The sequence below is a fragment of the Salmo salar genome, chromosome 04 (genome assembly GCF_965601325.2).
Source record: "Salmo salar chromosome 04, fSalSal1, whole genome shotgun sequence".
Taxonomy (NCBI): domain Eukaryota; kingdom Metazoa; phylum Chordata; class Actinopteri; order Salmoniformes; family Salmonidae; genus Salmo; species Salmo salar.
Window position 1 is genome coordinate 5,980,874 of NC_138294.1, and position 26,627 is coordinate 6,007,500.

General features: G+C 45.8%; 1 protein-coding gene and 1 long non-coding RNA gene across 2 annotated transcripts in view; both read left to right on the forward strand.

Annotated features, from left to right (window-relative positions):
* The first annotated feature begins 3,438 nt into the window (after positions 1-3,438).
* Positions 3,439-26,627, forward strand: part of LOC106595830 (uncharacterized) — a 60,317-nt gene continuing 37,128 nt past the window's right edge. Inside the window, exons 1-5 of the mRNA XM_082973938.1 lie at positions 3,439-3,896; positions 23,860-23,930; positions 24,354-24,423; positions 24,596-24,699; positions 25,770-25,791. Of these exons, the coding sequence (XP_082830064.1) occupies positions 3,798-3,896; positions 23,860-23,930; positions 24,354-24,423; positions 24,596-24,699; positions 25,770-25,791 (366 nt within the window). The 5' untranslated portion in view covers positions 3,439-3,797. The remainder of the gene's footprint in view (positions 3,897-23,859; positions 23,931-24,353; positions 24,424-24,595; positions 24,700-25,769; positions 25,792-26,627) is intronic.
* LOC145878587 (uncharacterized) overlaps positions 26,477-26,627 on the forward strand; it is a 1,882-nt gene continuing 1,731 nt past the window's right edge. Inside the window, exon 1 of the long non-coding RNA XR_014392043.1 lies at positions 26,477-26,529. This is a non-coding gene — a long non-coding RNA (uncharacterized LOC145878587). The remainder of the gene's footprint in view (positions 26,530-26,627) is intronic.

The following is a 26,627-nucleotide window of genomic DNA, read 5'->3' on the forward strand; positions in this document are numbered from 1 at the left end:
ATTCCCTTTAATATCTCTGTCGGCTATAGAGATCCCTTTAATATCTCTGTCGGCTATAGAGATCCCCTTTTAATATCTCTGTCAGCAATAGAGATCCATCTTTTAATATCTCTGTCGGCTATAGAGACCCAGTTTAATATCTCTGTCGCCAATAGAGATCCCCTTTAATATCTCTGTCGGCTATAGAGATCCCCTTTTAATATCTCTGTCGGCTATAGAGATCCCCTTTTAATATCTCTGTCGGCTATAGAGATCCCCTTTTAATATCTCTGTCAGCTATAGAGACCCAGTTTAATATCTCTGTCGGCTATACCTGTAAATCCGCGGCTATAGATATCCCTGTAAACTACTAGAGATCCCAGTTTAATATCTCTGTCAGCTATAGAGACCCAGTTTAATATCTCTGTCGGCTATAGAGACCCAGTTTAATATCTCTGTCGGCTATAGAGACCCCCTTTAATATCTCTGTCAGCTATAGAGACCCAGTTTAATATCTCTGTCGGCTATAGAGATCCCCTTTAATATCTCTGTCGGCTATAGAGATCCCATTTTAATATCTCTGTCAGCTATAGAGACCCAGTTTAATATCTCTGTCGGCTATAGAGACCCAGTTTAATATCTCTGTCGGCTATAGAGACCCAGTTTAATATCTCTGTCGGCTATAGAGACCCAGTTTAATATCTCTGTCGGCTATAGAGATCCCCTTTAATATCTCTGTCAGCTATAGAGATCCCTTTAATATCTCTGTCGGCTATAGAGATCCCCTTTTAATATCTCTGTCGGCTATAGAGATCCCCTTTTAATATCTCTGTCGGCTATAGAGACCCCCTTTAATATCTCTGTCAGCTATAGAGACCCAGTTTAATATCTCTGTCGGCTATAGAGACCCAGTTTAATATCTCTGTCGGCTATAGAGATCCCCTTTTAATATCTCTGTCGGCTATAGAGATCCCCTTTAATATCTCTGTCAGCTATAGACCCTTAAGGTTGCTAGATCGAATCCCTGAACTGACAAGGTAAAAATCTGTCGTTCTGCCCCCTGAACAAGGCAGTTAACCCACTGTTCCCCCGGTAGGCCGACATTGTAAATAAGAATTTGTTCTTAACTGACTTGTCTGGTTAAATAAAGGTTAAATAAATCAACAAATCTGCTTACCATGTGACTGATTTGATAGTGGAAACGTTGACATCTGTAATTCATTTACGTGGTATTTTACATCAGACGATCTGGTAGTAAGGTTGCTAGCTGGCACTCCTAGCAGTTTATGCTAACTAGCTAGCTGGCTAGCATTCACTGCTAGTGAAGTTGTTAGCTAGCACTCCTAGCAGTTTATGCTAACTAGCTTGCTGGCTAGCATTCACTACTAGTGAAGTTGTTAGCTAGCACTCCTAGCAGTTCATGCTAACTAGCTAGCTGTCTAGCATTCACTGCTAGTGAAGTTGTTAGCTAGCACTCCTAGCAGTTCATGCTAACTAGCTAGCTGGCTAGCATTCACTGCTAGTGAAGTTGTTAGCTAGCACTCCTAGCAGTTCATGCTAACTAGCTAGCTGGCTAGCATTCACTGCTAGTGAAGTTGTTAGCTAGCAAGTTAGCATAAACTATAGCTAACTGGGCTAGTCATTGTCTAAATGACACACAGAATCACATTCATAACCATAAAGGTAACTAGCCCCCAGGGGCCAGTTACCCCCTAGTAGGGGAGGGGCAGTTACCCCCTAGTAGGGAGGGGCAGTTACCCCCTAGTGGGGGGGGGGGGGGGCGAGTTGCCCCAAACACTCATCCAACATATTACTACTTACCTCACAAATTCTCTACATTTGTCTCTCAAAACAAGTGGATTGTTAATCTTAAGGCTTTCGTACTTGTATATTTAAAACATATATACATATATATATATATAGATCTAATTTCATTACAATATATCTACAAGTTTTTTTAAATTTCCAAAAATGAGATCAGTTTACTACAAAATGGTTTTGTTGAAATATCTCCAAGTTGTGATGAAAATAATTTGGTGACATCTGGTGGTGTTAATGTGAATTACGGGGGGAAGTTACCCCGTGGGGGCAGTTACCCTGGGGGGGGGCAGTTACCCCGTGGGGGCAGTTACCCTGGGGGCCAGTTACCCTGGGGGGGAAGTTACCCGGGGGGGGAAGTTACCCGGGGGGGGCAGTTACCCAGGGGGCAGTTACCCAGGGGGGTAGTTACCCAGGGGGGTAGTTACCCAGGGGGGCAGTTACCCCAGGGGGGCAGTTACCCGGGGGGTCAGTTACCCGGGGGGGTAGTTACCCGGGGGGGCAGTTACCCGGGGGGGCAGTTACCCAGGGGGTCAGTTACCCAGGGGGGTAGTTACCCAGGGGGGTAGTTACCCCAGGGAAGCGGATACCCCGGGGGGGCAGTTACCCGGGGGGGCAGTTACCCGGGGGGGCAGTTACCCGCGGGGGCAGTTACCCAGGGGGGTAGTTACCCAGGGGGGCAGTTACCCAGGGGGGCAGTTACCCAGGGGGTCAGTTACCCAGGGGGGTAGTTACCCAGGGGGGTAGTTACCCAGGGGGTAGTTACCCCAGGGGGGTAGTTACCCAGGGGGGTAGTTACCCAGGGTGGTAGTTACCCAGGCGGGCAGTTACCCCAGGGGGGTAGTTACCCAGGGCGGTAGTTACCCAGGGGGGGCGGTTACCCCGGGGGGGCAGTTACCCAGGGGGGCAGTTACCCGGGGGGGCAGTTACCCCAGGGGGGTAGTTACCCAGGGGGTAGTTACCCCAGGGGGGTAGTTACCCGGGGGGGCAGTTACCCAGGGGGTAGTTACCCCAGGGGGGTAGTTACCCCAGGGGGGTAGTTACCCGGGGGGGCAGTTACCCGGGGGGGCAGTTACCCGGGGGGGGCAGTTACCCCAGGGGGTAGTTACCCCAGGGGGGTAGTTACCCAGGGGGTAGTTACCCCTAGAACCCTATTATGGCTATAAAACACGTTTTGACCCTTTAGAACATTATTTTTCAACAAATCTAAACGGAATTAAAAATAAGAAAGTTGGACTCTTAAAAATCTTCCATGGAAACTATTAAACATGTTTATGTTAAGTAGCCTAATAATGATAATAATATATTGATGTGAAAACAGATTTGTATTTATATGAATTAATCTATTATATTTGTAAAAATTAATAAAAAAATATAAAAAAAACATATTTAATAAAGATATATTTTTATTAACAACAAAAGTTCAAACTCTCGTCGGAGGGTTTTTGTCCAGATCAGAGCTGGCGGCGCGTCGCCGTGGTTACAGCCGCTGCTTCTCTGTCGCTCGGTGGCAGCAGCGGCCCGTCGCCTCGCCGGCTGACCGGAATTATAACGGCACCTTTTGGAAAACACACACACACACACACACACACACACACACACACACACACACCACACACACACACACACACACACACACACACACCGTCCCAACCCCCTCCAACAACATTCTTCTGTCCTCCCCGTCCTGCGGGCACCAGGACCGGCTGCTGGGCGTCTGTCTCGCGCCTGGCCGGTTGGAGGTTATTTTTAGTGTCCGGTTGGTTCGTGTTGCAGTGTGGAGTGTCACGAATAGCTCACTTTCCTCCACAGCTCAACCGGGAGACGCTCTTCACCGAGTTTAAAAGGAGAATCCTGAGAGAAACACGGATATAACAGATACAGGCCTCTCCGTGAGAATTAACGGGCGGAACAACAAGCCCAGCTGTCCGTTAATAACGGAGACAGGATATTTAAACCCCACGGGACACCACCGTAGCCTACTGAAACCGTTATCAGAGATGGCCAGCACCGGGGCTGAGCGGGAGGAACCTCACCTTCCCAGGGACGAACCGAGACATCCAGAGCCTGCATTCAGAGAGGCGCAGAAGTGGATCGAGGTGAGATGTGTTAATATAAACAGGGGTTATTACAGGGGTTATAAATGTTCTGTTACCGGGGTTATAAATGTTCTGTTACGGGGTTATAAATGTTCTTTACCGGGGTTATAAATGTTCTGTTACCGGGGGTTATAAATGTTCTGTTACCGGGGGTTATAAATGTTCTGTTACCGGGGTTATAAATGTTCTGTTACCGGGGTTATAAATGTTCTGTTACCGGGGTTATAAATGTTCTGTTACCGGGGTTATAAATGTTCTGTTACCGGGGTTATAAATGTTCTGTTACCGGGGTTATAAATGTTCTGTTACCGGGGGTTATAAATGTTCTATTACCGGGGGTTATAAATGTTCTGTTACCGGGGTTATAAATGTTCTGTTACCGGGGTTATAAATGTTCTGTTACCGGGGTTATAAATGTTCTGTTACCGGGGTTATAAATGTTCTGTTACCGGGGGTTATAAATGTTCTGTTACCGGGGTTATAAATGTTCTGTTACCGGGGTTATAAATGTTCTGTTACCGGGGTTATAAATGTTCTGTTACCGGGGTTATAAATGTTCTGTTACCGGGGTTATAAATGTTCTGTTACCGGGGTTATAAATGTTCTGTTACCGGGGTTATAAATGTTCTGTTACCGGGGTTATAAATGTTCTGTTACCGGGGTTATAAATGTTCTATTACAGGGGTTATAAATGTACTGACCGGGGTTATAAATGTATTATTACAGTAGTGGGTTCTGGAGACCTGGGACTGAGGGGGGATCCTATAAATGTATTATTACAGTAGTGGGTTCTGGAGACCTGGGACTGAGGGGGTATCCTATAAATGTATTATTACAGTAGTGGGTTCTGGAGACCTGGGACTGAGGGGGTATCCTATAAATGTATTATTACAGTAGTGGGTTCTGGAGACCTGGGACTGAGGGGGGATCCTATAAATGTATTATTACAGTAGTGGGTTCTGGAGACCTGGGACTGAGGGGGTATCCTATAAATGTATTATTACAGTAGTGGGTTCTGGAGACCTGGGACTGAGGGGGTATCCTATAAATGTATTATTACAGTAGTGGGTTCTGGAGACCTGGGACTGAGGGGGTATCCTATAAATGTATTATTACAGTAGTGGGTTCTGGAGACCTGGGACTGAGGGGGTATCCTATAAATGTATTATTACAGTAGTGGGTTCTGGAGACCTGGGACTGAGGGGGTATCCTATAAATGTATTATTACAGTAGTGGGTTCTGGAGACCTGGGACTGAGGGGGTATCCTATAAATGTATTATTACAGTAGTGGGTTCTGGAGACCTGGGACTGAGGGGGTATCCTATAAATGTATTATTACAGTAGTGGGTTCTGGAGACCTGGGACTGAGGGGGTATCCTATAAATGTATTATTACAGTAGTGGGTTCTGGAGACCTGGGACTGAGGGGGTATCCTATAAATGTATTATTACAGTAGTGGGTTCTGGAGACCTGGGACTGAGGGGGTATCCTATAAATGTATTATTACAGTAGTGGGTTCTGGAGACCTGGGACTGAGGGGGTATCCTATAAATGTATTATTACAGTAGTGGGTTCTGGAGACCTGGGACTGAGGGGGTATCCTATAAATGTATTATTACAGTAGTGGGTTCTGGAGACCTGGGACTGAGGGGGTATCCTATAAATGTATTATTACAGTAGTGGGTTCTGGAGACCTGGGACTGAGGGGGTATCCTATAAATGTATTATTACAGTAGTGGGTTCTGGAGACCTGGGACTGAGGGGGTATCCTATAAATGTATTATTACAGTAGTGGGTTCTGGAGACCTGGGACTGAGGGGGGATCCTATAAATGTATTATTACAGTAGTGGGTTCTGGAGACCTGGGACTGAGGGGGTATCCTATAAATGTATTATTACAGTAGTGGGTTCTGGAGACCTGGGACTGAGGGGGTATCCTATAAATGTATTATTACAGTAGTGGGTTCTGGAGACCTGGGACTGAGGGGGTATCCTATAAATGTATTATTACAGTAGTGGGTTCTGGAGACCTGGGACTGAGGGGGTATCCTATAAATGTATTATTACAGTAGTGGGTTCTGGAGACCTGGGACTGAGGGGGTATCCTATAAATGTATTATTACAGTAGTGGGTTCTGGAGACCTGGGACTGAGGGGGTATCCTATAAATGTATTATTACAGTAGTGGGTTCTGGAGACCTGGGACTGAGGGGGTATCCTATAAATGTATTATTACAGTAGTGGGTTCTGGAGACCTGGGACTGAGGGGGTATCCTATAAATGTATTATTACAGTAGTGGGTTCTGGAGACCTGGGACTGAGGGGGGATCCTATAAATGTATTATTACAGTAGTGGGTTCTGGAGACCTGGGACTGAGGGGGTATCCTATAAATGTATTATTACAGTAGTGGGTTCTGGAGACCTGGGACTGAGGGGGGATCCTATAAATGTATTATTACAGTAGTGGGTTCTGGAGACCTGGGACTGAGGGGGTATCCTATAAATGTATTATTACAGTAGTGGGTTCTGGAGACCTGGGACTGAGGGGGTATCCTATAAATGTATTATTACAGTAGTGGGTTCTGGAGACCTGGGACTGAGGGGGTATCCTATAAATGTATTATTACAGTAGTGGGTTCTGGAGACCTGGGACTGAGGGGGGATCCTATAAATGTATTATTACAGTAGTGGGTTCTGGAGACCTGGGACTGAGGGGGTATCCTATAAATGTATTATTACAGTAGTGGGTTCTGGAGACCTGGGACTGAGGGGGTATCCTATAAATGTATTATTACAGTAGTGGGTTCTGGAGACCTGGGACTGAGGGGGTATCCTATAAATGTATTATTACAGTAGTGGGTTCTGGAGACCTGGGACTGAGGGGGTATCCTATAAATGTATTATTACAGTAGTGGGTTCTGGAGACCTGGGACTGAGGGGGTATCCTATAAATGTATTATTACAGTAGTGGGTTCTGGAGACCTGGGACTGAGGGGGTATCCTATAAATGTATTATTACAGTAGTGGGTTCTGGAGACCTGGGACTGAGGGGGGATCCTATAAATGTATTATTACAGTAGTGGGTTCTGGAGACCTGGGACTGAGGGGGGATCCTATAAATGTATTATTACAGTAGTGGGTTCTGGAGACCTGGGACTGAGGGGGTATCCTATAAATGTATTATTACAGTAGTGGGTTCTGGAGACCTGGGACTGAGGGGGGATCCTATAAATGTATTATTACAGTAGTGGGTTCTGGAGACCTGGGACTGAGGGGGTATCCTATAAATGTATTATTACAGTAGTGGGTTCTGGAGACCTGGGACTGAGGGGGTATCCTATAAATGTATTATTACAGTAGTGGGTTCTGGAGACCTGGGACTGAGGGGGTATCCTATAAATGTATTATTACAGTAGTGGGTTCTGGAGACCTGGGACTGAGGGGGGATCCTATAAATGTATTATTACAGTAGTGGGTTCTGGAGACCTGGGACTGAGGGGGTATCCTATAAATGTATTATTACAGTAGTGGGTTCTGGAGACCTGGGACTGAGGGGGTATCCTATAAATGTATTATTACAGTAGTGGGTTCTGGAGACCTGGGACTGAGGGGGTATCCTATAAATGTATTATTACAGTAGTGGGTTCTGGAGACCTGGGACTGAGGGGGTATCCTATAAATGTATTATTACAGTAGTGGGTTCTGGAGACCTGGGACTGAGGGGGTATCCTATAAATGTATTATTACAGTAGTGGGTTCTGGAGACCTGGGACTGAGGGGGGATCCTATAAATGTATTATTACAGTAGTGGGTTCTGGAGACCTGGGACTGAGGGGGTATCCTATAAATGTATTATTACAGTAGTGGGTTCTGGAGACCTGGGACTGAGGGGGTATCCTATAAATGTATTATTACAGTAGTGGGTTCTGGAGACCTGGGACTGAGGGGGGATCCTATAAATGTATTATTACAGTAGTGGGTTCTGGAGACCTGGGACTGAGGGGGTATCCTATAAATGTATTATTACAGTAGTGGGTTCTGGAGACCTGGGACTGAGGGGGTATCCTATAAATGTATTATTACAGTAGTGGGTTCTGGAGACCTGGGACTGAGGGGGTATCCTATAAATGTATTATTACAGTAGTGGGTTCTGGAGACCTGGGACTGAGGGGGTATCCTATAAATGTATTATTACAGTAGTGGGTTCTGGAGACCTGGGACTGAGGGGGTATCCTATAAATGTATTATTACAGTAGTGGGTTCTGGAGACCTGGGACTGAGGGGGTATCCTATAAATGTATTATTACAGTAGTGGGTTCTGGAGACCTGGGACTGAGGGGGTATCCTATAAATGTATTATTACAGTAGTGGGTTCTGGAGACCTGGGACTGAGGGGGTATCCTATAAATGTATTATTACAGTAGTGGGTTCTGGAGACCTGGGACTGAGGGGGTATCCTATAAATGTATTATTACAGTAGTGGGTTCTGGAGACCTGGGACTGAGGGGGTATCCTATAAATGTATTATTACAGTAGTGGGTTCTGGAGACCTGGGACTGAGGGGGTATCCTATAAATGTATTATTACAGTAGTGGGTTCTGGAGACCTGGGACTGAGGGGGTATCCTATAAATGTATTATTACAGTAGTGGGTTCTGGAGACCTGGGACTGAGGGGGTATCCTATAAATGTATTATTACAGTAGTGGGTTCTGGAGACCTGGGACTGAGGGGGTATCCTATAAATGTATTATTACAGTAGTGGGTTCTGGAGACCTGGGACTGAGGGGGTATCCTATAAATGTATTATTACAGTAGTGGGTTCTGGAGACCTGGGACTGAGGGGGTATCCTATAAATGTATTATTACAGTAGTGGGTTCTGGAGACCTGGGACTGAGGGGGTATCCTATAAATGTATTATTACAGTAGTGGGTTCTGGAGACCTGGGACTGAGGGGGTATCCTATAAATGTATTATTACAGTAGTGGGTTCTGGAGACCTGGGACTGAGGGGGTATCCTATAAATGTATTATTACAGTAGTGGGTTCTGGAGACCTGGGACTGAGGGGGTATCCTATAAATGTATTATTACAGTAGTGGGTTCTGGAGACCTGGGACTGAGGGGGTATCCTATAAATGTATTATTACAGTAGTGGGTTCTGGAGACCTGGGACTGAGGGGGTATCCTATAAATGTATTATTACAGTAGTGGGTTCTGGAGACCTGGGACTGAGGGGGTATCCTATAAATGTATTATTACAGTAGTGGGTTCTGGAGACCTGGGACTGAGGGGGTATCCTATAAATGTATTATTACAGTAGTGGGTTCTGGAGACCTGGGACTGAGGGGGTATCCTATAAATGTATTATTACAGTAGTGGGTTCTGGAGACCTGGGACTGAGGGGGTATCCTATAAATGTATTATTACAGTAGTGGGTTCTGGAGACCTGGGACTGAGGGGGTATCCTATAAATGTATTATTACAGTAGTGGGTTCTGGAGACCTGGGACTGAGGGGGTATCCTATAAATGTATTATTACAGTAGTGGGTTCTGGAGACCTGGGACTGAGGGGGTATCCTATAAATGTATTATTACAGTAGTGGGTTCTGGAGACCTGGGACTGAGGGGGTATCCTATAAATGTATTATTACAGTAGTGGGTTCTGGAGACCTGGGACTGAGGGGGTATCCTATAAATGTATTATTACAGTAGTGGGTTCTGGAGACCTGGGACTGAGGGGGTATCCTATAAATGTATTATTACAGTAGTGGGTTCTGGAGACCTGGGACTGAGGGGGTATCCTATAAATGTATTATTACAGTAGTGGGTTCTGGAGACCTGGGACTGAGGGGGTATCCTATAAATGTATTATTACAGTAGTGGGTTCTGGAGACCTGGGACTGAGGGGGTATCCTATAAATGTATTATTACAGTAGTGGGTTCTGGAGACCTGGGACTGAGGGGGTATCCTATAAATGTATTATTACAGTAGTGGGTTCTGGAGACCTGGGACTGAGGGGGTATCCTATAAATGTATTATTACAGTAGTGGGTTCTGGAGACCTGGGACTGAGGGGGTATCCTATAAATGTATTATTACAGTAGTGGGTTCTGGAGACCTGGGACTGAGGGGGTATCCTATAAATGTATTATTACAGTAGTGGGTTCTGGAGACCTGGGACTGAGGGGGGATCCTATAAATGTATTATTACAGTAGTGGGTTCTGGAGACCTGGGACTGAGGGGGTATCCTATAAATGTATTATTACAGTAGTGGGTTCTGGAGACCTGGGACTGAGGGGGTATCCTATAAATGTATTATTACAGTAGTGGGTTCTGGAGACCTGGGACTGAGGGGGTATCCTATAAATGTATTATTACAGTAGTGGGTTCTGGAGACCTGGGACTGAGGGGGTATCCTATAAATGTATTATTACAGTAGTGGGTTCTGGAGACCTGGGACTGAGGGGGTATCCTATAAATGTATTATTACAGTAGTGGGTTCTGGAGACCTGGGACTGAGGGGGTATCCTATAAATGTATTATTACAGTAGTGGGTTCTGGAGACCTGGGACTGAGGGGGTATCCTATAAATGTATTATTACAGTAGTGGGTTCTGGAGACCTGGGACTGAGGGGGTATCCTATAAATGTATTATTACAGTAGTGGGTTCTGGAGACCTGGGACTGAGGGGGTATCCTATAAATGTATTATTACAGTAGTGGGTTCTGGAGACCTGGGACTGAGGGGGGATCCTATAAATGTATTATTACAGTAGTGGGTTCTGGAGACCTGGGACTGAGGGGGTATCCTATAAATGTATTATTACAGTAGTGGGTTCTGGAGACCTGGGACTGAGGGGGTATCCTATAAATGTATTATTACAGTAGTGGGTTCTGGAGACCTGGGACTGAGGGGGTATCCTATAAATGTATTATTACAGTAGTGGGTTCTGGAGACCTGGGACTGAGGGGGTATCCTATAAATGTATTATTACAGTAGTGGGTTCTGGAGACCTGGGACTGAGGGGGTATCCTATAAATGTATTATTACAGTAGTGGGTTCTGGAGACCTGGGACTGAGGGGGTATCCTATAAATGTATTATTACAGTAGTGGGTTCTGGAGACCTGGGACTGAGGGGGTATCCTATAAATGTATTATTACAGTAGTGGGTTCTGGAGACCTGGGACTGAGGGGGTATCCTATAAATGTATTATTACAGTAGTGGGTTCTGGAGACCTGGGACTGAGGGGGTATCCTATAAATGTATTATTACAGTAGTGGGTTCTGGAGACCTGGGACTGAGGGGGTATCCTATAAATGTATTATTACAGTAGTGGGTTCTGGAGACCTGGGACTGAGGGGGGATCCTATAAATGTATTATTACAGTAGTGGGTTCTGGAGACCTGGGACTGAGGGGGGATCCTATAAATGTATTATTACAGTAGTGGGTTCTGGAGACCTGGGACTGAGGGGGTATCCTATAAATGTATTATTACAGTAGTGGGTTCTGGAGACCTGGGACTGAGGGGGTATCCTATAAATGTATTATTACAGTAGTGGGTTCTGGAGACCTGGGACTGAGGGGGGATCCTATAAATGTATTATTACAGTAGTGGGTTCTGGAGACCTGGGACTGAGGGGGTATCCTATAAATGTATTATTACAGTAGTGGGTTCTGGAGACCTGGGACTGAGGGGGTATCCTATAAATGTATTATTACAGTAGTGGGTTCTGGAGACCTGGGACTGAGGGGGGATCCTATAAATGTATTATTACAGTAGTGGGTTCTGGAGACCTGGGACTGAGGGGGTATCCTATAAATGTATTATTACAGTAGTGGGTTCTGGAGACCTGGGACTGAGGGGGTATCCTATAAATGTATTATTACAGTAGTGGGTTCTGGAGACCTGGGACTGAGGGGGTATCCTATAAATGTATTATTACAGTAGTGGGTTCTGGAGACCTGGGACTGAGGGGGTATCCTATAAATGTATTATTACAGTAGTGGGTTCTGGAGACCTGGGACTGAGGGGGGATCCTATAAATGTATTATTACAGTAGTGGGTTCTGGAGACCTGGGACTGAGGGGGTATCCTATAAATGTATTATTACAGTAGTGGGTTCTGGAGACCTGGGACTGAGGGGGTATCCTATAAATGTATTATTACAGTAGTGGGTTCTGGAGACCTGGGACTGAGGGGGTATCCTATAAATGTATTATTACAGTAGTGGGTTCTGGAGACCTGGGACTGAGGGGGTATCCTATAAATGTATTATTACAGTAGTGGGTTCTGGAGACCTGGGACTGAGGGGGTATCCTATAAATGTATTATTACAGTAGTGGGTTCTGGAGACCTGGGACTGAGGGGGTATCCTATAAATGTATTATTACAGTAGTGGGTTCTGGAGACCTGGGACTGAGGGGGTATCCTATAAATGTATTATTACAGTAGTGGGTTCTGGAGACCTGGGACTGAGGGGGGATCCTATAAATGTATTATTACAGTAGTGGGTTCTGGAGACCTGGGACTGAGGGGGTATCCTATAAATGTATTATTACAGTAGTGGGTTCTGGAGACCTGGGACTGAGGGGGTATCCTATAAATGTATTATTACAGTAGTGGGTTCTGGAGACCTGGGACTGAGGGGGGATCCTATAAATGTATTATTACAGTAGTGGGTTCTGGAGACCTGGGACTGAGGGGGTATCCTATAAATGTATTATTACAGTAGTGGGTTCTGGAGACCTGGGACTGAGGGGGTATCCTATAAATGTATTATTACAGTAGTGGGTTCTGGAGACCTGGGACTGAGGGGGTATCCTATAAATGTATTATTACAGTAGTGGGTTCTGGAGACCTGGGACTGAGGGGGTATCCTATAAATGTATTATTACAGTAGTGGGTTCTGGAGACCTGGGACTGAGGGGGTATCCTATAAATGTATTATTACAGTAGTGGGTTCTGGAGACCTGGGACTGAGGGGGTATCCTATAAATGTATTATTACAGTAGTGGGTTCTGGAGACCTGGGACTGAGGGGGTATCCTATAAATGTATTATTACAGTAGTGGGTTCTGGAGACCTGGGACTGAGGGGGTATCCTATAAATGTATTATTACAGTAGTGGGTTCTGGAGACCTGGGACTGAGGGGGTATCCTATAAATGTATTATTACAGTAGTGGGTTCTGGAGACCTGGGACTGAGGGGGTATCCTATAAATGTATTATTACAGTAGTGGGTTCTGGAGACCTGGGACTGAGGGGGTATCCTATAAATGTATTATTACAGTAGTGGGTTCTGGAGACCTGGGACTGAGGGGGTATCCTATAAATGTATTATTACAGTAGTGGGTTCTGGAGACCTGGGACTGAGGGGGTATCCTATAAATGTATTATTACAGTAGTGGGTTCTGGAGACCTGGGACTGAGGGGGGATCCTATAAATGTATTATTACAGTAGTGGGTTCTGGAGACCTGGGACTGAGGGGGTATCCTATAAATGTATTATTACAGTAGTGGGTTCTGGAGACCTGGGACTGAGGGGGGATCCTATAAATGTATTATTACAGTAGTGGGTTCTGGAGACCTGGGACTGAGGGGGTATCCTATAAATGTATTATTACAGTAGTGGGTTCTGGAGACCTGGGACTGAGGGGGTATCCTATAAATGTATTATTACAGTAGTGGGTTCTGGAGACCTGGGACTGAGGGGGTATCCTATAAATGTATTATTACAGTAGTGGGTTCTGGAGACCTGGGACTGAGGGTGGATCCTATAAATGTGTTACAGTGTGTCTGCGTGACCTGTGTGACTGAGTGGTGTCCTGTGTACAGTGTGTGTGTGGTGCTGTGTGTGTGTGTGTGCTGTGTGTGTGTGTGCTGTGTGTGTGTGTGTGTGTGTGTGTGTGTGTGCTGTGTGTGTCTGTGTGTGTGTGTGTCTGTGTGTGTGTGTGTGTCTGTGTGTGTCGTGTGTCTGTGTGTGTGTGTGTGTGTGTGTGTGTGTGTGTGTGTGTGCTGTGTGTGTGTGTGTCTGTGTTGTGTGTGGGTGTGTGTGTGTGTGTGTGTCTGTGTGTGTGTGTGTGTGTCGTGGTGGTGTGTGTGTGTGTGTGTTGTGTTGTGTAACTAAGGGATGGAAGTTACTAGAACAGTTTCTCTCCGTTCCTCTCTGGTGGCCATGTTGGGGTTTCCTCTCCTGCAGGCGAGAGCCAGGAGATTCCCGGATGGTTGCCGTGGTATTCACGCACGTCGGCTCTCCTGTGATGTTTACAACCAATCACGTCGTCTCGGTGGCGTCTGTCTGTCTGTGTCGGGGGAGGAGGGAGGAGGGAGGGGTCTTGTTATTGTGAGTAGATCTATAAGGTATCCTGTTTCCCACCGTCTGATTGGTGGACAGCGACTGAGCGAAGTCAGCTGGTTCAACACTTCCTGTCTCAACCACTTCCTGTCTCAACCACTTCCTGTTTCAACCACTTCCTGTCTCAACCACTTCCTGTCTCATCCACTTCCTGTCTCAACTGAGTGAAGTCAGCTGGTTCAACACTTCCTGTCTCAATCAGAGATGATGATGATGATGAGGATGATGATGGTATCTTGTCAATCAGAGATGTCTGATGTGAGGATCATCAGGTATCTCACTCACCACCTCTCACTCACTCACTCACTCACTCACTCACTCACCCACTCACTCACTCACTCACTCACTCACTCACTCACTCACTCACTCACTCACTCACTCACTCACTCACTCACTCACTCACTCACTCACTCACTCACTCACTCTCTCACACACACACAAACACACACACACACACAGTAGACACACACACTCACGCATACCCCTTAGCCAAATACATTTAAACTCAGTTTTTCCCAATTTCCCGAGTCCAAGTAAAATTCCCTGTCATAGGTCAGTTAGGATCACCACTTTATTTTAAGAATGTGAAATGTCAGAATAATAGTAGAGAGAATAATTTATTTCAGCTTTTATTTCTTTCGTCACATTCCCAGTGGGTCAGAAGTTTACGTACACTCAATTAGTATTTGGTAGCATTGCCTTTAAATTGTTTAACTTGGGTCAAACGTTTCGGGTAGCCTTCCACAAGCTTCCCACAATAAGTAGGCAGTTGGGTGAATTTTGGCCCATTCCTCCTGACAGAGCTGGTGTAACTGAGTCAGGTTTGTAGGCCTCCTTGCTTGCACACACTTTTTCAGTTCTGCCCACACATTTTCTATAGGATTGAGGTCAGGGCTTTGTGATGGCCACTCCAATACCTTGACTTTGTTGTCCTTAAGCCATTTTGCCACAACTTTGGAAGTATGCTTGGGGTCATTGTCCATTTGGAAGACCCATTTGTGACCAAGCTTTAACTTCCTGACCGATGTCTTGAGATGTTGCTTCAATATACGCACATAATTTTCCTCCCTCATGATGCCATCTATTCTGTGAAGTGCACCAGTCCCTCCTGCAGCAAAGCACCCCCACAACATGATGCTGCCACCCCCGTGCTTCACGGTTGGGATGGTGTTCTTCGCCTTGCAAGCCTCCCCCTTTTTCCTACAAACATAACGATGGTCATTATGGCCAAACAGTTCTATTTTTGTTTCATCAGACCAGAGGACATTTTTCCAAAAAAGTACGATCTTTGTCCCCATGTGCATGTGCAGTTGCAAACCGTAGTCTGGCTTTTTTATGGCGGTTTTGGAGCAGTGGCTTCTTCCTTGCCGAGCGGCCTTTCAGGTTATGTCGATATAGGACTCGTTTTACTGTGGATATAGATACGTTTGTACCTGTTTCCTCCAGCATCTTCACAAGGTCCTTTGCTGTTGTTCTGGGATTGATTTGCACTTTTCGCACCAAAGTACGTTCATCTCTAGGAGACAGAACGCGTCTCCTTCCTGAGCGGTATGACGGCTGCGTGGTCCCATGGTGTTAATACTTGCGTACTATTGTTTGTACAGATGAATGTGGTACCTTCAAGGCATTTGGAAATTGCTCCCAAGGATGAACCAGACTTGTGGAGGTCTACAATTTATTTTCTGAGGTCTTGGCTGATTTCTTTAGATTTTCCCATGATGTCAAGCAAAGAGGCACTGAGTTTGAAGGTAGGCCCCGAAATACACTGACAGGTACACCTCCAATTGACCTGGGGCGGCAATCCAATTGACTCAAATGATGTCAATTAGCCAATCAGAAGCTTCTAAAGCCATGACATAATTTTCTGGAATTTTCCAAGCTGTTTAAAGGCACCAGTCAACTTAGTGTATGTAAACTTCTGACCCACTGGAATTGTGATACAGTGAATTATAAGTGAAATAATCTGTCTGTAAACAATTGTTGGAAAAAGGACTTGTGTCATGCACAAAGTAGATGTCCTAACCGACTTGCCAAAACTATAGTTTGTTAACAAGAAATTTGTGGAGTGATTGAAAAACGAGTTTTAATGACTCCAACCTAAGTGGATGTAAACTTCCCAGTACAACTGTAGGCAGCACACAGGAGGACACTTTTCAGATCATTTCCTTATTAATTTCTAGCCAGATGTAAAATGTTCCTGTTTTGATTAATGTAATAGAGTTATGTCTGCTATATACCAAATTAGCATATCCATTAGCATACCCTTCCCTGTTTCACACCTGGTAGTGTGGTGGATGGGACTACCAGCTCTCTGTAACCTAGAGGACAACCAGTGGGTCCATCTCCTCTATACCACCCACCTGGTAGTGTGGTGGATGGGACTACCAGCTCTCTGTAACCTAGAGGGCAACCAGTGGGTCCGTCTCCTCAATACCACCCACCTGGTAGTGTGGTGGATGGGACTACCAGCTCTCTGTAACCTAGAGGACAACCAGTGGGTCCATCTCCTCTATACCACCCACCTGGTAGTGTGGTGGATGGGACTACCAGCTCTCTGTAACCTAGAGGACAACCAGTGGGTCCATCTCCTCTATACCACCTGGTAGTGTGGTGGATGGGACTACCAGCTCTCTGTAACCTAGAGGACAACCAGTGGGTCCATCTCCTCTATACCACCTGGTAGTGTGGTGGATGGGACTACCAGCTCTCTGTAACCTAGAGGACAACCAGTGGGTCCATCTCCTCTATACCACCTGGTAGTGTGGTGGATGGGACTACCAGCTCTCTGTAACCTAGAGGACAACCAGTGGGTCCATCTCCTCTATACCACCTGGTAGTTTGGTGGATGGGACCACCAGCTCTCTGTAACCTAGAGGACAACCAGTGGGTCCATCTCCTCTATACCACCTGGTAGTGTGGTGGATGGGACTACCAGCTCTCTGTAACCTAGAGGACAACCAGTGGGTCCATCTCCTCTATACCACCCACCTGGTAGTGTGGTGGATGGGACTACCAGCTCTCTGTAACCTAGAGGACAACCAGTGGGTCCATCTCCTCTATACCACCCACCTGGTAGTGTGGTGGATGGGACTACCAGCTCTCTGTAACCTAGAGGGCAACCAGTGGGTCCGTCTCCTCAATACCACCCACCTGGTAGTGTGGTGGATGGGACTACCAGCTCTCTGTAACCTAGAGGACAACCAGTGGGTCCATCTCCTCTATACCACCCACCTGGTAGTGTGGTGGATGGGACTACCAGCTCTCTGTAACCTAGAGGACAACCAGTGGGTCCATCTCCTCTATACCACCTGGTAGTGTGGTGGATGGGACTACCAGCTCTCTGTAACCTAGAGGACAACCAGTGGGTCCATCTCCTCTATACCACCTGGTAGTGTGGTGGATGGGACTACCAGCTCTCTGTAACCTAGAGGACAACCAGTGGGTCCATCTCCTCTATACCACCTGGTAGTGTGGTGGATGGGACTACCAGCTCTCTGTAACCTAGAGGACAACCAGTGGGTCCATCTCCTCTATACCACCCACCTGGTAGTTGTGGTGGATGGGACTACCAGCTCTCTGTAACCTAGAGGACAACCAGTGGGTCCATCTCCTCTATACCCCCACCTGGTAGTGTGGTGGATGGGACTACCAGCTCTCTGTAACCTAGAGGACAACCAGTGGGTCCATCTCCTCTATACCACCCACCTGGTAGTGTGGTGGATGGGACTACCAGCTCTCTGTAACCTAGAGGACAACCAGTGGGTCCATCTCCTCTATACCACCCACCTGGTAGTGTGGTGGATGGGACTACCAGCTCTCTGTAACCTAGAGGACAACCAGTGGGTCCATCTCCTCTATACCACCCACCTGGTAGTGTGGTGGATGGGACTACCAGCTCTCTGTAACCTAGAGGACAACCAGTGGGTCCATCTCCTCTATACCACCTGGTAGTGTGGTGGATGGGACTACCAGCTCTCTGTAACCTAGAGGACAACCAGTGGGTCCATCTCCTCTATACCACCTGGTAGTTTGGTGGATGGGACCACCAGCTCTCTGTAACCTAGAGGACAACCAGTGGGTCCATCTCCTCTATACCACCTGGTAGTGTGGTGGATGGGACTACCAGCTCTCTGTAACCTAGAGGGCAACCAGTGGGTTCATCTCCTCTATACCACCTGGTAGTGTGGTGGATGGGACTACCAGCTCTCTGTAACCTAGAGGACAACCAGTGGGTCCATCTCCTCTATACCACCCACCTGGTAGTGTGGTGGATGGGACTACCAGCTCTCTGTAACCTAGAGGGCAACCAGTGGGTCCGTCTCCTCTATACCACCCACCTGGTAGTGTGGTGGATGGGACTACCAGCTCTCTGTAACCTAGAGGACAACCAGTGGGTCCGTCTCCTCTATACCACCCACCTGGTAGTGTGGTGGATGGGACTACCAGCTCTCTGTAACCTAGAGGACAACCAGTGGGTCCATCTCCTCTATACCACCCACCTGGTAGTGTGGTGGATGGGACTACCAGCTCTCTGTAACCTAGAGGACAACCAGTGGGTCCATCTCCTCTATACCACCCACCTGGTAGTGTGGTGGATGGGACTACCAGCTCTCTGTAACCTAGAGGACAACCAGTGGGTCCATCTCCTCTATACCACCTGGTAGTGTGGTGGATGGGACTACCAGCTCTCTATAACCTAGAGGGCAACCAGTGGGTCCATCTCCTCTATACCACCTGGTAGTGTGGTGGATGGGACTACCAGCTCTCTGTAACCTAGAGGACAACCAGTGGGTCCGTCTCCTCTATACCACCTGGTAGTGTGGTGGATGGGACTACCAGCTCTCTGTAACCTAGAGGACAACCAGTGGGTCCGTCTCCTCTATACCACCCACCTGGTAGTGTGGTGGATGGGACTACCAGCTCTCTGTAACCTAGAGGGAAACCAGTGGGTCCATCTCCTCTATACCACCCACCTGGTAGTGTGGTGGATGGGACTACCAGCTCTCTGTAACCTAGAGGACAACCAGTGGGTCCATCTCCTCTATACCACCCACCTGGTAGTGTGGTGGATGGGACTACCAGCTCTCTGTAACCTAGAGGGCAACCAGTGGGTCCATCTCCTCTATACCACCTGGTAGTGTGGTGGATGGGACTACCAGCTCTCTGTAACCTAGAGGACAACCAGTGGGTCCGTCTCCTCTATACCACCCACCTGGTAGTGTGGTGGATGGGACTACCAGCTCTCTGTAACCTAGAGGGAAACCAGTGGGTCCATCTCCTCTATACCACCCACCTGGTAGTGTGGTGGATGGGACTACCAGCTCTCTGTAACCTAGAGGACAACCAGTGGGTCCATCTCCTCTATACCACCCACCTGGTAGTGTGGTGGATGGGACTACCAGCTCTCTGTAACCTAGAGGGCAACCAGTGGGTCCATCTCCTCTATACCACCTGGTAGTGTGGTGGATGGGACTACCAGCTCTCTGTAACCTAGAGGACAACCAGTGGGTCCATCTCCTCTATACCACCCACCTGGTAGTGTGGTGGATGGGACTACCAGCTCTCTGTAACCTAGAGGACAACCAGTGGGTCCGTCTCCTCTATACCAGGTTTCTTGTAGGATGACAATGTCTGTATTTCTGATTTCTTTGGTGAATTCCAGGTTCCTGCTCTTTAGGCCAAAGGCAGATGACCTCAGATCTATATTCCAGGATGAGATAGTATGTGCATGTGTGGTTTTGTGTGCGTCTGTCTGTCTCTCTCTCTCTCTCTCTCTCTCCCCGTCTCTCTCTCTCTCTCTCTCTCTCTCTCTCTCTCTCTCTCTCTCCCTTTCGTTCTCTCTCTATCTATCTATCTCTCTCTCTGCCTCTCTCTCTGTCTTTCTCTATCTCTATCTCTCTCTCTCTGCCTCTCTCTCTGTCTCTCTCTCTCTCTCTCTCTATCTCTGTCTCTCTCTCTCTCTCTCTGTCTCTCTCTCCCTCTCTCTCTGTCTCTCTCTCTCTCTCCCTTTCTCTCTCTCTCTGTCTCTCTCTCCCTCTCTCTCTGTCTCTCTCTCCCTTTCTCTCTCTATCTTTGTCTCTCTCTCTGTCTCTCTCTGTCTTCTTAATTCTCTCTATTTATTTATGGCTGGTAAGGCTGCCTCTCTTTCATGTTATTTATATCCTCAGACACGTGTGTGTTTGTGTGTGTGACATTGGTCTCCAAGGAAACATAACAACAGTAGCCTTTCAGGTTAGTTTGTCTCCTCGAGGCCCCGCCCCCGGGTGGCACATAGAAACATGTGTTCTAGAACAGAGATACCTCTGACGTGTGTTCTAGAACAGAGATTCCTCTGACATGTGTTCTAGAACAGATGTACCTCTGACGTGTGTTCTAGAACAGAGATACCTCTGACGTGTGTTCTAGAACAGATACCTCTGACGTGTGTTCTAGAACAGATATACCTCTGACGTGTGTTCTAGAACAGATATACCTCTGACGTGTGTTCTAGAACAGAGATACCTCTGACGTATGTTCTAGAACAGAGATGTTTGTGTGTGAAGTTGGTTTAGTAGTATGAACTGGGAATGTGATATAAACCCCTTTATGAAGTGAAGTTGGTTTAGTAGTATGAACTGGGAATGTGATATTAACCCCTTTATGAAGTGAAGTTGGTTTAGTAGTATGAACTGGGAATGTGATATTAACCCCTTTATGAAGTTGGTTTAGTAGTATGAACTGGGAATGTGATATAAACCCCTTTATGAAGTTGGTTTAGTAGTATGAACTGGGAATGTGATATAAACCCCTTTATGAAGTGAAGTTGGTTTAGTAGTATGAACTGGGAATGTGATATAAACCCCTTTATGAAGTGAAGTTGGTTTAGTAGTATGAACTGGGAATGTGATATTAACCCCTTTAGTAGTATGAACTGGGAATGTGATATAAACCCCTTTATGAAGTGAAGTTGGTTTAGTAGTATGAACTGGGAATGTGATATTAACCCCTTTATGAAGTGAAGTTGGTTTAGTAGTATGAACTGGGAATGTGATATAAACCCCTTTATGAAGTGAAGTTGGTTTAGTAGTATGAACTGGGAATGTGATATAAACCCCTTTATGAAGTGAAGTTGGTTTAGTAGTATGAACTGGGAATGTGATATATAACCCCTTTATGAAGTGAAGTTGGTTTAGTAGTATGAACTGGGAATGTGATATAAACCCCTTTATGAAGTGAAGTTGGTTTAGTAGTATGAACTGGGAATGTGATATTAACCCCTTTATGAAGTGTAAGTTGGTTTAGTAGTATGAACTGGGAATGTGATATTAACCCCTTTAGTAGTATGAACTGGGAATGTGATATAACCCCTTTATGAAGTTGGTTTAGTAGTATGAACTGGGAATGTGATATAAACCCCTTTATGAAGTGAAGTTGGTTTAGTAGTATGAACTGGGAATGTGATATAAACCCCTTTATGAAGTGAAGTTGGTTTAGTAGTATGAACTGGGAATGTGATATTAACCCCTTTATGAAGTGAAGTTGGTTTAGTAGTATGAACTGGGAATGTGATATTAACCCCTTTATGAAGTTGGTTTAGTAGTATGAACTGGGAATGTGATATAAACCCCTTTATGAAGTTGGTTTAGTAGTATGAACTGGGAATGTGATATAAACCCCTTTATGAAGTGAAGTTGGTTTAGTAGTATGAACTGGGAATGTGATATAAACCCCTTTATGAAGTGAAGTTGGTTTAGTAGTATGAACTGGGAATGTGATATTAACCCCTTTATGAAGTTGGTTTAGTAGTATGAACTGGGAATGTGATATAAACCCCTTTATGAAGTGAAGTTGGTTTAGTGAGACTGGGAGTGAACCCCTGGGGAGATGCTGGAGTGATTAAACCCCTTTATGAAGTGAAGTTGGTTTAGTAGTATGAACTGGGAATGTGATATTAAACCCCTTTATGAAGTGAAGTTGGTTTAGTAGTATGAACTGGGAATGTGATATAAACCCCTTTATGAAGTTGGTTTAGTAGTATGAACTGGGAATGTGATATAAACCCCTTTATGAAGTGAAGTTGGTTTAGTAGTATGAACTGGGAATGTGATATAAACCCCTTTATGAAGTGAAGTTGGTTTAGTAGTATGAACTGGGAATGTGATATAAACCCCTTTATGAAGTTGGTTTAGTAGTATGAACTGGGAATGTGATATTAACCCCTTTATGAAGTTGGTTTAGTAGATGAACTGGGAATGTGATATAAACCCCTTTATGAAGTTGGTTTAGTAGTATGAACTGGGAATGTGATATAAACCCCTTTATGAAGTGAAGTTGGTTTAGTAGTATGAACTGGGAATGTGATATTAACCCCTTTATGAAGTGAAGTTGGTTTAGTAGTATGAACTGGGAATGTGATATTAACCCCTTTATGAAGTGAAGTTGGTTTAGTAGTATGAACTGGGAATGTGATATTAACCCCTTTATGAAGTTGGTTTAGTAGTATGAACTGGGAATGTGATATAAACCCCTTTATGAAGTGAAGTTGGTTTAGTAGTATGAACTGGGAATGTGATATTAAACCCCTTTATGAAGTGAAGTTGGTTTAGTAGTATGAACTGGGAATGTGATATTAACCCCTTTATGAAGTGAAGTTGGTTTAGTAGTATGAACTGGGAATGTGATATTAACCCCTTTATGAAGTTGGTTTAGTAGTATGAACTGGGAATGTGATATAAACCCCTTTATGAAGTGAAGTTGGTTTAGTAGTATGAACTGGGAATGTGATATAAACCCCTTTATGAAGTGAAGTTGGTTTAGTAGTATGAACTGGGAATGTGATATAAACCCCTTTATGAAGTGAAGTTGGTTTAGTAGTATGAACTGGGAATGTGATATTAACCCCTTTATGAAGTTGGTTTAGTAGTATGAACTGGGAATGTGATATTATTGACTGATATTATAATTGTGGGATTGTTTCATGTCTGTAAAGTAGTTAAAACACTTCCAATCTACATTATTATTGTAATGATGCTCTTATCGCATATTTCTGTTTACTGTTGTTACGTCTGTTGCCAATTCACTTTGTTTGATTTGATAATGTTGTTAACAATCGGAATAAATGTATTTTATTTATATAAGAAAACAATGTATTGTTTTTCTGACGTTTAGATTTCAGGAAGAATTTCCCTGTAAATGTACACCATTATACTGGCAACATTATACTGGCAGCATTTACAGTAAGGAAATACTACTGTAAAATACATTCTAAACTGGGTGGTTGGAGCCCTGAATGCTGATTGGCTGAAAGCCGTGGTATACTTCAGGTATGACATGTATTTTTACTGCTCTAATGACGTTGGTAACCAGTTTATAACAGCAATCAGGCACCTCGGGGGGGTTTGTGGGATATGGCCAGAACCTCTTTATAACCTGGTTAGAACCGACCTAGAACCTGCTTAGAACCTCGCTAGAACCTGCTTAGAACCTCACTAGAACCTGCTTAGAACCTCTTTATAACCTGGTTAGATCCTCTTTAGAATCTGGTTAGAACCTCTTTAGAACCTGAAGAACCTCTTAGAACCTGTTAGAACCTCTATAGAACCGTGATGATGTGTGTTCTCCCCAGGAGGTGACGGGAAAAAGTTTCGGTGAGAAGGACTTCCGGAGCGGCCTGGAGAACGGGATCCTGCTCTGCGAGTGAGTCTGGGACCTCACTTCCGCCTTTCAAATCCCCACAATCCTCTGCTGTTCCACTGTCTCTCTTTAAACACACACACACACACACACACACACACACACCACACACGCACGCACGCACGCACGCACACACACACACACACACACACACACACACACACACACACCACACACACACACACACACACACACACACACACACACACACACACACACACACACACACACACACACACACACACACCACACACACACACACACACACACACACACACACACACACACACACACACACACACACACCACACACACACACACACACACACACACACACACACACACACACACACCACACACACACACACCACACACACACACACCACACGCTGAGTGTAGTGAAGTGTTTGTCTGTGTCTCTTCCAGGTTACTGTGTTCCATCAGACCAGGTTTGGTCCAGAAAATCAACAGACTACCTTCGCCCATCGCGGGACTGGTCAGTACCACTAAAAAGTAGAAATACTGGTGTGCAAAAGAGCAGAAAGTAAATAAAAACAATATGGGGATGAGGTAGGTAGATTGGGTGGGCTATTTACAGATGGCCTATGTACAGCTGCATGGATACAGCTACTGCAATAATGCTACTAATAAACTACATTTCTACCCAGGACAACCTGTCAGTGTTCCTCAGAGGCTGTGAGGAGTTGGGTCTGAAAGGATCCCAGCTGTTTAATCCTGGAGACCTTCAGGACACCTCCATCCAGGACCTCAGGTCTGTCTGTCTGTCTGTCTGTCTGTCTGTCTGTCTGTCTGTCTGTCTGTCTGTCTGTCTGTCTGTCTGTCTGTCTGTCTGTCTGTCTGTCTGTCTGTCTGTCCGTCCGTCCGTCCGTCCGTCCGTCCGTCCGTCCGTCCGTCCGTCCGTCCGTCCGTCCGTCCGTCCGTCCGTCCGTCCGTCCGTCCGTCCGTGCCTGTGTGTGTGTGTGTGTGTGTGTGCGTGTAGTGTGTGCGTGTAGTGTGTGCGTGTAGTGTGTGTGAGTGCGTGTAGTGTGTGACGTGTGTGTGCAGTGTGTGTGTGCGTGTATGTGTCGTGTAGTGTGTGTGAGTGTGCAGTGGTTCATGTGGTCAGTGTGTGTGATGGTGTAAGTGGTCGTGCAGTGGTGTAGTGGGACGGTGTTCATTGGTCCTCAGTAGATGAGGGACGGTGTTCATTGGTCCTCAGTAGATGAGGGACGGTGTTCATTGGTCCTCAGTAGATGAGGGACGGTGTTCATTGGCCCTCAGTAGATGAGGGACGGTGTTCATTGGCCCTCAGTAGATGAGGGACGGTGTTCATTGGTCCTCAGTAGATGAGGGACGGTGTTCATTGGTCCTCAGTAGATGAGGGACGGTGTTCATTGGTCCTCAGTAGATGAGGCACGGTGTTCATTGGTCCTCAGTAGATGAGGCACGGTGTTCATTGGTCCTCAGTAGATGAGGCGCGGTGTTCATTGGTCCTCAGTAGATGAGGCACGGTGTTCATTGGTCCTCAGTAGATGAGGGCCGGTCGGGGTTCATTGGTCCTCAGTAGATGAGGCGCGGTGTTCATTGGTCCTCAGTAGATGAGGCGCGGTGTTCATTGGTCCTCAGTAGATGAGGCGCGGTGTTCATTGGTCCTCAGTAGGTGAGGCACGGTGTTCATTGGTCCTCAGTAGATGAGGCGCGGTGTCCGATGGCGCTGGCGTGTAATATCCCCGTACATTTGTCGCCCAACTGAAAGTGACTCTCCTTCCTTTCTCCTCTCCTTCTTCTCTCTCTCTCTCCTCTCCTCTCCTCTCCTCTCCTCTCCTCTCCTCTCCTCTTCAGGGACTCAGAATGCAGTAGAAACTGAAGAATGTAAGTATCTCAATTTAATTCAATTTAAGGGGCTTTATTGGGAAACACATGTTTACAATCGCCAAGAAAGTGAAATAGATAATAAACAAAAGTGAAAATGAACAGTAAACATTTACACTCACAACAGTTCCAAAAGAATAAAGACATTTCAAATGTCAGTATTAGTTTAGATACAGTGGAACGTGTGTAAATAGTTAAAGTATCAAAAGGTTAAATAAATAAACATAAATATGGGTTGTATTTATAATGGTGTTTGTTCTTCACTGGTTGACCTTTTCTTGTGGCAACAGGTCACACATCTTGCTGTTGTGATGGACACTGTGGTATTTCACCCAGTAGATATGGGAGTTTAACAAATTGGATTTGTTTTCTAATTCTTTGTGTATCTGTGTAATCTGAGGGAAATATATGTCTCTAATATGGTCATACATTTGGCAGGAGGTTAGGAAGTGCATCTCAGTTTCCACCTCATTTTGTGGGCAGTGTTGCACACAGCCTGTCTTCTCTTGAGAGCCAGGTCTGCCTACGGCGGCCTTTCTCAATAGCAAGGCTGTGCTCACTGAGTCTCTCTCTCTCTCTCTCTCTCTCTCTCTCTCGTCTGTCTGTCCCTCCCCCCATCTAGGTATTAATTACAATATTCTGCTGGGGAAGGCATCGGCTAGTTGTGTCCAGCCGACGCCCTGTCCTAAACCTCAGAGAGTTTGAGGGACTGCGGTCACAGATGAGAACGGTAAGACTACACACACACACACACCCACACACACATGCACACACACACAACAGGTACTAATCCAATGCTCTAACCACTAGTTACCCTGCCATCTCTCT